Raw genomic sequence first — 12,612 nt, forward strand, 5'->3', positions numbered from 1 at the left:
CCAAAATTATGTGATGGTAAATTCTGTGCAAAAATATACGAATGATGTAATGTGCTTGGCATGTACCTTTACTTGTGGCCCATCATTTGCCCAATCTTCAATGTTTGAATTAGAATTCTCTTTGGATTAAAGGCAATTAAAGCGGATTTTATTTTTCTCTTCAGTGCTTCCTGCAATAGGGTTAAAGTTTTATTTGTCTTTAAGACAGCCTGAGTAAATTACAGTTCAGCTTCTGGTGTTGCCAGAGCTTTTAAAAGTATGCTTAATAAACTGCTTTGACAATATATTTTTGTCCTTGAGGGGTCACTCTCCTGGAGGTAATGCAGGACCAGGTCAATGTATGGAGCAGACAGAAGAAACCCTTCTTCAATCTCCCTGCTCTAAAAATCCATTTAATCTATTACCCTCGGACAGAGGACATATCTGATACGAAGCTGCTAAGAATAGATACTACGCTGGATCTTAGCCAAAAGGCTGAGAAGCGATGCTTTGACAATTTTTTTGCTTAAAATTCTTTGCAGCTTTCCGTGTTTAGTGGCTTTGCAGAGAGCAGAAACATGCATATTGATTTGTGTAAATCTTATTTGAGCTTCAGATCAGGACCTACAAAGGAAATGTGCTATGAGCTGGTAAAATGCTAATTAACCAAGATTGAGAATCTGAAATATCTTTCCAGTGACTTCAGATGCATAATATACGTGGTCTTGCTAGGTCTGGAATGACTCCCAGATCCAGTAGATACTTTATAGACATAAAATGCTTCGAAGCCTTTGGGGAAAAATGTATATTTATTACCTCTGAGTCTTTCTCGGGTCTGATAGAATAGTGCCCATAACCCAGAATGTCTATAGACCTCATTTCAATGGACACACGTATTCTGGACCATCAATTTATTTTACTATCCATCATTTTAGGTTATTGTTTATTTCTTGCCTTAAAAATTTACCTTACCTCTAAATGGAAAGGACTATGAGGGGTAAACCACATTAAAATGTGAGGTATGTGTTGTGTGATGTGCAGTGTGTTTTGCCATACTCTTTTGCACGGCCATGAATACAGAGCTCCACAGCTCAGAAAAACCAGGATAGCAAACAGTTATCAAGGATTTCCTAACGCAAGCACGTGTCCTAGGCTGTGAGGCTGCCCACATAGAACCGATGGACTCCCTGCCATGGAGGACCTCCTTCCGATCGATCCAACCCCCACCTTTCATGATGACTGTGGTGGTGGTTCCACCATTTTCAGATGAGGAGATTGCTAAAGAACATTCAGGATTCAGTTTCCGGTGACCAGAAAATAGCAAAGCTGAGATCTGCACCTACACCCGCCTGAATCCAAAACCACGTTCTTGAGCTGTTGCTCTGTGTTTGATTCCAGCTATTTGAATATTCCTAGCAAAGCTAGGTCCGGGCGTGATCAGTGTTTATGTGCGTTAAAACTGCTCGGGGCTGAAGATGCCAGCTTGTTGGGGCTACAGACCCTTTTCCTGCCGTTACTGCTCCTGTGCAGGCCACTTAATGCTACACCTACATGCCCTGTTGTGTCCCTGAGTTGGTTCTTGCTCTGTCTTTTTGTCTGAAAAGCGTGCAGGCGGGAAAGCTGAGCTGGTTGGAGTTGCTGGCTGAGGAAGCCAAGCATGTCCCTATATTCCCCTCTTAGGCTCCTCTGGTTGCCTTCCAGTGTCATCTAGAAGTTCGCCTCAAGTCCCTTTAGGGTACTTGGTAGATGAGAAGGAATTTTGCCATTGGCAGCCTAGTGGGTGCCTCTGTTCTAAAGCAAGGTGTGTTCCTACAGCAATCAAAGAGACCAAAGAAGCCCTATTGAATGTGAACAATACCTTAAAGGAGCTGAAAAAGTCAAGCGCACAACTGAACACCAGCCTCAGTGACGTTAAAAGGGACCTGGAACAATCACTCAATGACCCCATGTGCTCTGCACCTCCAGTGGCTACCACTTGCAACAACATCAGAACGTCTCTAAGCCAGCTGGATGACAATACCAACATGGATCAGGTGAGGAGGTGACTCTGCTACGGAGCAGTGTCATTGGAACAACTGTGCAGGACTCAGTGTGGGTACACCTGTCCAGTGGACAGTGGCCTGGGTGTCTGTCAGCCTGTCCTGGTTATCTGATCGCCACATGGGCATGGCTGCAGCAGGAGAGAAAGGATAATGGGAAACCCCTTTTAAGTGTTCTCTGCAATTGATTTGATGGAAGCTACCAGAATGAATTCAGCTTTAAAAGTAAAAAAGAGGGGCACCTGGGTGGCTCAGTCAGTTAGGCATCCGACTTCGACTCAGGTCATGATCTCGCAGCTTGTGGGTTCATGCCCCACATCAGGCTCTGTGCTTGCAGCTCAGAGCCTAGAGCCTGCTTTGGATTCTGTGTCTCCCTCTCTCTCTGCCCCTCTCCTGCTCCCTCTCTGTCTCTCTCTCTCTCTCTCTTTCTCTCTCAAAAATAAATAAGCATTAAAAGAAAGAAAGAAAGAAAGAAAGAAAGAAAGAAAGAAAGAAAGAAAGAAGCATGTGTTTTTGTAGACTTCTAAAAATTAAAATATATTTTCAAAGGGCATGCCTCCTACATTAACCATTTATATCTAAATAGAAGTAATTCTCCTATTCCAAAGAGAAAATTAGGGGGAAAAAAAGAATTTGGAGCATCTTGAAAATATAAAGTCCCAAGATACAGAATAAATAATCACATCTACTCATGATTTTTAATTTATCGAGATAGCGGTATATACATGCCACATTTTTTCTAAAATAATATTTTAATATATAAAATCTACTCTTCTCACCTTCCTGTTTCATGGGCCAATACTACGCAGACTCTTCATCTTCAGCCTCTGTGTCTACATATCTACCACCATCACTGTGGTCACCATTGAATAGCTTTTCAGAGACTGGGATTTTCACTTGCATTGAAATTGTTTGAACTCAAGTCTTTTGGGGAGGGAGGTAACTTTTTATTCTGTTGTCTTTTTAAACATGCAGAAAATTTGCAAGGATGGAAGCAAATTTTGCTTCATTTGCTTCCTTATATTTTCTTTGTTTCTCCATTTGTGTATCTACCGTCTACTCATTATCATGTATACATATAAAGTATGATGCATGTTGTGTTTTTCTCAATCATCTGGCGATAAGTTGTGGACAATATGTCCTTTTACCCCTAACTATTTCCGTGCATTTCCTAAACGTACACAACCTTTTGGACAGTTATCAAAATTAGGACATGTAATGCTGACCCAAGACTCCTGACTAGTCCATGGTTTATATTCAAATTTTGTGGATGTTTTTAAAAAACTGACAGCTGTTTTTCTTTCTCCAGTCTAGACACCGGTCCAGAGTCACACCTGGTCTTTACTTGTCATGTCTGTTTAGGCCCTTCAATCTTGGACAGTCCCCAGCTTATCTTCTTCTTTTTTAACATTGACAATTTTGAAGACCACAGGCCATTTGTTTTATGGAAGGACCCATGATTTAAGTTTATCTGGTGTTCCCCCGTAATTAGATTTGAGTTATGCATGTTTCCCGGGGGTATCACAAGAGTGATATTGTGTCCTTCTTGGTACATCATGTCAGAAGGTCCATGATGTTTGTCTCAGTGTTGGCAAGAGACAGAACACTTTAAACCCAGGTATGATGCTATAATGGAAACTTCATTCCAGACCACTCACCAGTATAACTATTGCCCGTATTATTTACAACTTTGTTCAACAGTATTCAGTACCTGAAATTGTGAGGTCATCCATATTCGCTCTGTGTTAGATTTCTTTCCTGCATTTTGAGCTAACTGCAACAGAAACCCACCAAACATCTAAAACTTGATGCTTGTAGAGGCCACCCTGAGCTAAATGTATTCCCCCCCCCCAATAAATATTCTATTGTTCAAAAGCAAGTTAAATATAGAGATTTGGGGACTTAAGAGACTTAAGAGACTTAAGTCTCTTAAGAGACTATAGAGACTTTGGATATAAGATGATTCCTTTTTATGACAAATAATGTTGGGAGTAACCACTTTGCCTTATGTTTTGTTTTACAAATTTTAGCTCCCATCTTTGGATAAGCCAATTGATAAGATTAATGATATTCTTCAAACAAATTTGTCCAGCCTGGTTCAACAGGTACGTATTTTGGGGGAAAAAACATACAGTAGTTTATACTGTAGTTTATTTGACATCACTTTAAAGAGTAGACAAGTACATAAGAAAATACGTAACCGCAAAAAAGCAGTGAAAATTTGGAAAGGGGTTTGCCAAGAAGGACATAACTGTTATCTTCCAGATAATTTTGCTCCTTTCACTTCGAGAAATTGGGATTAAGCATCTGTTGTGTGCACAGCACCATGCTGGAGGTAGAAAGCAAAACCTGTTCTCGCCTTCCTGGGATTCAGAATTTGCTAGGGGTGGTGCTGAACCCCATACTGACTCTGAGGCAAGGTCCCTCCCACTGTGCTGGGAGTCACACCCCTTGCTTTTGTCTCCTCCCCCTTCTGCACAGTTGCACATGCTGTGAGCTATGCCCACCATTCTCTCCTTTCTCCCTCTCCCTCTCCGAACTACTTATGCTGCTAAATACTAACTACTTAAAGCATTCAGTATCTCCTTCTTTCTTTTATTATGTTTTTAATGTTTATTTATTTTTGAGAAAGAGAGAGAGTGCGAGTGGGGGAGGGGTAGAGAAAGAGGGAGACACAGAATCCAAAGCAGGCTCCAGGCTCTGAACTGTCCGCACAGAGCCCAACCGGGGGCTCCAATTCCTGAACCATGAGATCGTGACCTGAGTCCAAGTCGGACGGACACTTAACCAACTGAGCCACCCAGGCACCCCTCGGTATCACTTTCTTAATGAGACCTTTCCTGCTCATCTTGACCAAGTCAAACCCTTTTTAATACGTTCCTACGGTACAGCAGATATTCTCTGTTAACATCCTCCTGACTGTGATTATTGCTTTAATGTTTCTGTTGTCCCACTGGAGTGTAAACCCTGAAAATGGCAGGGACCACGTTGGTCTAGGGCATCATCATTTCCCTGGTAGCCTATCAATTATTGCTATTTATTCAACCTATATATTGAGCGCACAATAGATTGTAGATTATGATTCAACAAGAATGCTGGGGCCTGCAGGAAAGGGAGAGAACAGTTTTATTCTTGCCTCTATGTCTTTTAGCAGGGGGTATAAAAAGATCATCAGGTATCTGTTAAATACTCATCTACTGACAAAGTTAAGTGTCCCCTTAAACAAGTCATTAAAAACTCTTGGTCATTTGTCCTGGTGTCCCCTCATTTGTTAAATGAGGGAATTGAACCAGGAGATCTGTAAGGCCCTCTCTGGCCGTAAAACCTCTTACAGTGGGGGGCCTCCACAAGTCCAACTGCAGATAAATGTAGGAGGTCAGGTGGACAGTAATCCAAACAGGCTGCGAACTTAGTCACCGTCGAGGAAACAGAATTGGTAGATGTTCTTCTTACGGCATTCGTGTTTCTAGACTAAACTGGAAACTTGCTGGCACCATAAATCTTATAAAGTCTGTCACTTACGCTGGACTGCTGTAAGAGAATATCATAGGCTGGTTGGCTTCTAAACAAGAGAAATTTATTTCTCACAGTTCTGGCAGCTAGATGTCCAAGATCAGGGGGCCGGCATGATCGAGTTCTGGTGAGAGACCCTTCCAGGTTGCAGATGGCTGTTTTCTCATTGCATCTTCATGTGGTGAAGACAGCTGTCTGAGGTCCCTTTTATAAAGGCACTAATCCCATCCACGGGGTTTCATCCTCATGATTGAATCACCTCCCCAAAGCCCCACCCCCTAATACCATTACTTACGTGGGGGGGTTAGGATTTCAACATACGGTGCTGACTGTCGGGGGAGGTGGACACAGACATTCAGTCCATGATAAGTTGTAATCGATATCGTATTCCTTAGCAGTTGGCTAAATACACCAGCAGACAGTAAAGAAACACAAATTAAACCTCTTCCAGAGGAAAAGCTGTGTATTTAGTTGAGCTGCTTGGAGGGAAGTAATGACCTCTTCCTGTCACAGATTTAGCCCCAAAATGACAGAGCTTGACATTGCTGTTTTTGTTTTCACTGGAGCCTCACTATAATTTATATTCTCTATAAGCTGTGTTTTGGGGCATTATTGTTTTCTGTAAGACGAGATCTCTAGTTTTGCTTCATAATTGCATTGGAAATTACGATTCCAGTTCTGGAAATTCACGTTATATCTGCACATGGTACACTGTACAGATCAGGTGTTTCTTAACCTCAGCACTATTAACACTTGGGGCTGGATAATTCTCTGTTATGGGGCTGTCCTGTGTGTCGTAGGGGACCCTGCTCACACAGTGCCACAGCTGTGATAACCAGAATGTCTCCAGACATTGCCATATGTCCCCTGGAGGACAAAATTTCCCCCCATTGAGAAATGCTGATGTAGATAAGTTAAAAGCTTAAAAGTAAAAAACTTTTGGGGCACCTGGCTGGCTCAGTCGGCTGGGCGTCCGACTTTAGCTCAGGTCATGATCTCACATGTGAGTTCGAGCCCCACATCGGTCTCTATGCTGACAGCTCAGAGCCTGGAGCCTGCTTCAGATTCTTTGTCTCCCTCTCTCTCTGCCCCCCCCCCCGCCCATGCTCTGTCTCTGTCTTTCTCTCTCTCTCAAAAATGAATAAACATTAAAAAAAATTTTTTAATGTTTTTTAATGTTTTTATTTATTTTTGAGATAGAGAGAGACAGAGCATGAGCAGGGGAGGGGCAGAGAGAGAGAGAGGGAGACACAGAATCCGAAGCAGGCCCCAGGCTCTGAGCTGTTAGCACAGAGCCCCACACAGGGCTTGAACTCACGGACTGCGAGATCATGACCTGAGCTGAAGTCGGACGCTCAACCGACTGAGCCACCCAGGCACCCCCAAAAAATTTTTTTTAAGTAACAAACTTTTCATGGGAACTTCAGTGGATACAATTTAAAGAAAATCTTCTTTAAAGGGGAACTTTTCTGTAGTCTTTTAATGACCATATAGTGATAATTTCCTCCTTAAGATGACTGTTTCATTTTTAGTTTGCTTCTCTACTCCAAACTAAGCTAGAAAATGGGTACTCGTTCACTGCCCTCCCATTCACTATGTCCATCAATCTACTTTGAATTATTTTCTAGGGCTATAAATCCTTTAATGATATTCCTGAGATGGTGAAAAATCAAACCACAGACATCATATCAGGTGAGTCAGAGTTTGAAGTCCTTTTTTTTTTTTCTCTCCGTTAAGAAATGGATGATCAGGGCAAAAAAATGTATTGTTAAGAACTGTATTATTTTTCTCTCTTAAAAAAGTCCTCTCGGGGCGCCTGGGTGGCGCAGTCGGTTAAGCGTCCGACTTCAGCCAGGTCACGATCTCGCGGTCCGGGAGTTCGAGCCCCGCGTCGGGCTCTGGGCTGATGGCTCGGAGCCTGGAGCCTGTTTCCGATTCTGTGTCTCCCTCTCTCTCTGCCCCTCCCCCGTTCATGCTCTGTCTCTCTCTCTGTCCGAAAAATAAATAAATGTTGGAAAAAAAAAAAATTAAAAAAAAAAAAGTCCTCTCACTGATCTTGAAAAGTAAATGAGAATCAGAGCTTTTTAATTGTGCCACTTTCACACCACAAGTTTGATCTTAAGAAATAATAACCCTATTGAACGCTGATTAACATGGTCCTGCTGGCCAGAGGCTGCAAGGTTGAGGACCACACTGTAATGATGAGCCCTCATCCTGAACTGTCAGCGCTAAAGACAGCTATTGTTTGGAAAGTCACATTTTGACTGGTTTCACTAGGGAAAAACCGTAGAGTATTATATGCTCTAAAAGAACATAAAATCAATTTTTTTTCCAGAATTACTATGTTTAAGGATTGATTTTGTCTTTTTAGGAAGATGTACATCTGCCTTCTGATGCTGCTATAAATGTGTTTTAGGCTCGTAAGGTTGTTTACGATTTTGGAAAGACAACTGATATTGAGAGAATTCTGCTAGTCTTAAATGATTGAAGTATGTTGTATTCAGGTCATGGTATTTGGTGTGAAGGTACAGAGAAACAGTGCAGTATAAGTAGTTTTGGGGGCAGTGATGGCAATAAATGTGGGTTCTTTGCTTAAAGAAGAAATCTCTGAAGCTATGTAAGATCTTCTTCTTTTAAATCATCTTCTCTGTGCTTCTTTTTATCTGTTGACCAAGTGATTTTAAGATGTTGTGCTAGAAGTACTTGATTTTTCCCCCCAATAGTGTTCTTTCAACCCATTAAGACTTTGGGTAAAAAGTATTTTATCCTATTACATATGCTTTAGATGTTTTGTGGGTTCCTTTTTGTTTAATCTAAGATTCTACTTGAAAATACTGATACTAAAGACAAAGTTCACGCTTTCCTGTGCTAGCGTCTGAAGGCTAACACATGCTGTACATCTAATAGCCACCTGCTTACTAATTTCTGTGTTTACTTTTTCTGTTCCCCCTTTCTGGACCTCTTCTGCCAATACATGCAGCCCTCCCTTGTAAGTCTGGCAAAGCGAGGTGTGCAGTATGTGTGAGCGAGGCCCATCACACATGGTGTCATTGCCTAAACACAAGCCAGAGTTTTCCCGGGTCTGGGAGAATATCACTCCATCAGCCTGAATATTAATTGCTTAGATTCATGCCCTTCCAAAACGAATAAAAACCCTTAGCTCCCACATTTTGATCATCCGGTCCCACCCTGCATACCTATTTTGAGTGCCTACTGTGTGCCAGGCTCTGCTGGGCTCTGGGAATGGGAGACGAATAAAGCTTGAGCCCCGCCTACCGCTCAGCAGGGCATGTATACAGATGCCAGTTATCACACTCTGGTAACATGACAGGATACGTGCAAGAGATCCAAGGTGGGAGAGGGTAGCAGAAGGCTTCCTGGAGGAAGCAACATCAAAACTGAGGTCCGAGGGAAGCATTCAGTGAGAGAGGACTCCAGCCGCATACAGAATCACCCATGCTGGCAAAGCCAGGGAGCCATGTTGTGTGGGAGGGCAGGACAGCCTGAGAAGCAGAAGGAACCCCATTCTGAGTTTCGGGAAGTGTTCAGAGGAGGAATCTGCAGACCACATCCCTACAAACTCCCAGAAATCCCAGAGTTAAGTACGAGACCCACCGAGTCACCTTGTTGAGGATCTTGAGGCCTTTGGGTGCACAATCCATTTGGAGGAGAATTGAGCCACTGTGGATAACGGCCTCCTCCTAGTAGCTCTGTCTCAACGTATCTGTGTGAACAGCACACTTTGAAAAAGATTCCCACCCTTTTATGTAACTCCATCATGGGTCATGCTACCCGGTACCCAAAGTTCACCAGGAGCCCTGGGATCACACTGTGAGAACAGCTAACCTTGCCTTTGCTGCTGCAAAGAGGTTTATCTCCCTTCCAGGACCGGTGGATATTTAACTGATTAGCATGTTCTTAGTACATCCGTGTCGAAAATCACACGTTGAGATGACACCAGCTTCAGACCTGGGTGAGCATTAAATGAAGTGACACCCATGTCCTGAGTATCTTTGATCCCAGGACCTGTCACAAGGGACAAACACTTTTCAAAAATTGGAACTTACCTTCTCTCAGAAAGGTTAGAGTAGATACTAATAGAAACTCTTTGACCACTGGGAATAAATTGCTCTGTGCATATGAGATACACAGATGTACTTTAACAAGTCTCAATTTGTATGAGTCAAATAAAATTTTAAGAAAAATATCCCCTGGGGTCACTTGTTCAAAAAATTGGTCCTGGCGAATTACTGCATTCCTGAATGCTATTTCTTATTAAATTATTTTTTCCAAAATCACTGAACAGAAGTTTTGGAGTTAGACGAACCCAAGGTTAAATTTCATTTCTAGTGCTTTCTGGAAAAAAAAAAAGACCTGTGGGCAAGTAATTTAACCTCTATGGGCCTCAGGGTCACTGTTGGTAAAATGGGAATAAGAATATCTATTTCAGTGGAATAAATTAGTTAACATTTATATAAAAGTGAGTGGCCCATGGTAGGCACACCATAAGTTTTAATCATCAGATTCATTTTATTTTTTAGTGAAGTAAGTAACAGAAGAAAACTCTGGCTTGAATTCAGCACCATATCATTAAAGTCAGCGCTCATAGCTTGCTGTTTTGTTGAGTAATTGCTTTCTGATGGTCTTGGCTACATTCGTGCTTGTTGTAGAACCTTTTCATGTTTTAACAACATACATAACATGGGGAAAACTAAAAGTGGTTGAAGCTTTTCATTTTGGCTCCAAAACAAAGTGTCTGTTTCCCCTGGGTTTGAAAATGCATAACCTGGGTATCTTTGTTTTCAGATGTCAAAAGTACCTTGAATTCCATTGGTTCAGATATTGAAAGTATAGGCGAACAGATTCCTATTCAGGATCAGCTATCGAATTTCATGGGTTACATTAATGACACTGAAACTTACATCCACCGCAATTTACCCACGTTGGAAGAGTATGATTCGTACAGGTGAGTGCCCCCTTGAGCTAGCAAACTAGAGAGTGAGCCTTGCTCTAGAACAGGGTAGAAATCTGACATGATAAGCAGGATCATCTTGTGGGAGAAAATTGTACAAAGAAGCCGTAACCAGATATGTGTTAATCCTAGTTTATGTTTATTTAAAAAGTTGGAGTGCTCACTCTGGCAGCACATATACTAAAATTGGAACTATACAGGGAAGATTAGCATCCCTGCACAAGGATGGCATGCAAAATCATGGAGTATTATGTATGTTTTTTTTAATTGGAGACTGTAAGTTCTTGAGCCAAGTGGTCAATACTTTGCAATTTTTATGTCATTAATGGCTTCTATAATCTTAGTTATAATTATCTAACACATGGAAAAGGATTTTAAAGCCTTAAAGTAATTAAGGAGGGCATTTGGATAATATTCTTCTTTTCATTGGCTTGTAAAATAAACACACAGAGGTTGGTTCTTACAGAAAAACATCCTTGAAATAAGGAACTTGCTGGAGACCTCAGGTAAGCAGCTCTAGACCCCAGCTGCTGATTGCCCCATTAGACAATGTTAGTGATGGGGTCTGGGCCCTGGAGATGACAGTGGACATCTCAGGGAACAATAGGTTTGCAGACTTGAGTTATTCGACAACCATGCAAGATACAAGATGTGCTGTCCTCTCTGAAACACTCAGCCCCACGCCCTACCACTTTGGGAATCGTTCTTACTGTCCAAACTCATGGAGATTCCAGAGAGTTCCAGTCCTGCTTGGTTATTTATTATGCAAGAACTCAAGGTAAATAATAAAATAATAATAAATAATAAAATAATAACTGCTAGCATTTCAGGAACAGTTACAATGTGCCCTCCAAGTGCTATACGTGTGACTTCTCATTTAATACTAAAAAAAAAAAAAAAAAGAAGAAAGAAAAGAAAAGAGAAGAAAAAAACTCCAGGGTTGTGTTCTATTTGTAATCTTGTTTCGTAGACAAGGAAATTGAGGCTCAGGGGAGTAGAACGACCTACAAAAGGCCAACAACAGTGTGGCAGAGGTGGGTTTTCAATCCCCATCTGACTCTACTCTTAATTATTGCCCTGTAATTAGTAAGGCATTTTCCTACCGTGTGGCTGGGATACTCCAGCAGGTATCAGGGCAAACATAAGACAGACCCTTTCTCTGGGGCGCCCGGGTGGCTCAGTCAGTTAAGGGTCCAACTCTTGGTTTCAGCTCAGCTCATGCTCTCATGGTTTCAGGAGTTCAAGCCCCACGTCAACTCTGTGCTGGCAGCACGGAGCCTACTTGGGATTCTCTCTCTCTCCCTCTCTCTCTGCCCCTCCCCCACTCATGATGTCTCTGATTCTCTCAAAAATAAATGAACTTGGGGCGCCTGGGTGGCGCAGTCGGTTAAGCAGCCGACTTCAGCCAGGTCACGATCTCGCGGTCCGTGAGTTCGAGCCCCACGTCGGGCTCTGGGCTGATGGCTCAGAGCCTGGAGCCTGTTTCTGATTCTGTGTCTCCCTCTCTCTCTGACCCTCCCCCGTTCATGCTCTGTCTCTCTCTGTCCCAAAAAAATAAATAAACGTTAAAAAAAAAAAAAATTTTTAAAAAAAATAAATGAACTTAAAAAAAAAAAAAAGACAGACCGTTTCCCAATGAATTCACAATCTCTTAAGAGGTTAGAGTTTCACAAATGGAAAGAATGATACAACTGCTATCTACACGTCCACTCCCATTGCCCTGAGACTAGAAGGTTACTTTTAAAGGAAATCTAAGCAGATGAAGCATGCATTCACTGTAAAAGATTTCTGAGGCCAGGTCCCATGGCTTTTTAATTTGGCATCTCCAGTATCTGGAATAAAATGCCACAGAAAGGGTGAAGGTGGCCATTACAATTAGTGAGATTGCTCTTAATTTAATGAAAAGCTCCAGAGGCAGCTTTTGTCGCAGAAGTAAACGCTTTATTTTTTAGTGTTTTAATGGTTGGGCAGCATTTCTACCCTTGAACGCTCCCCGGCTGCTGGAAAAGGTTGTTGTACCTTCCGGGAATGCCAGTAAGACCTAATTGAGGCTCCATTATCCTAAAATGTCTCGCAGGGCCATTACGAAATTGAGATTTGCGTTCTGCA

At 42.1% G+C, this 12,612-nt stretch overlaps 1 protein-coding gene and 2 non-coding genes across 14 annotated transcripts in view; 2 read left to right on the forward strand and 1 right to left on the reverse strand.

Annotated features, from left to right (window-relative positions):
• PROM1 (prominin 1) overlaps positions 1 to 12,612 on the forward strand; it is a 137,885-nt gene that overhangs the window by 96,942 nt on the left and 28,331 nt on the right. For all 12 annotated transcript variants that reach the window (XR_015250568.1, XR_015250567.1, XM_086705390.1 and 9 more), the window contains 4 exons: positions 1,795 to 2,012; positions 4,049 to 4,123; positions 7,160 to 7,223; positions 10,338 to 10,497. Coding sequence is in view for 10 of the 12 variants with exons in the window: in XM_086705390.1 (XP_086561516.1) it covers positions 1,795 to 2,012; positions 4,049 to 4,123; positions 7,160 to 7,223; positions 10,338 to 10,497 (517 nt within the window). In the remaining 2 variants the exon portion in view is untranslated. The remainder of the gene's footprint in view (positions 1 to 1,794; positions 2,013 to 4,048; positions 4,124 to 7,159; positions 7,224 to 10,337; positions 10,498 to 12,612) is intronic.
• Positions 297 to 486, reverse strand: LOC112859204 (U2 spliceosomal RNA). Its single transcript, XR_003223502.1, has one exon. It is a non-coding gene; the product is annotated as a U2 spliceosomal RNA (small nuclear RNA).
• Positions 10,660 to 10,763, forward strand: LOC112859134 (U6 spliceosomal RNA). The gene has a single exon (XR_003223453.1). It is a non-coding gene; the product is annotated as a U6 spliceosomal RNA (small nuclear RNA).

This window comes from Puma concolor, chromosome B1 (genome assembly GCF_028749965.1).
Source record: "Puma concolor isolate L17-30 chromosome B1, mPumCon1.1.hap2, whole genome shotgun sequence".
In the NCBI taxonomy this organism is placed as follows: domain Eukaryota; kingdom Metazoa; phylum Chordata; class Mammalia; order Carnivora; family Felidae; genus Puma; species Puma concolor.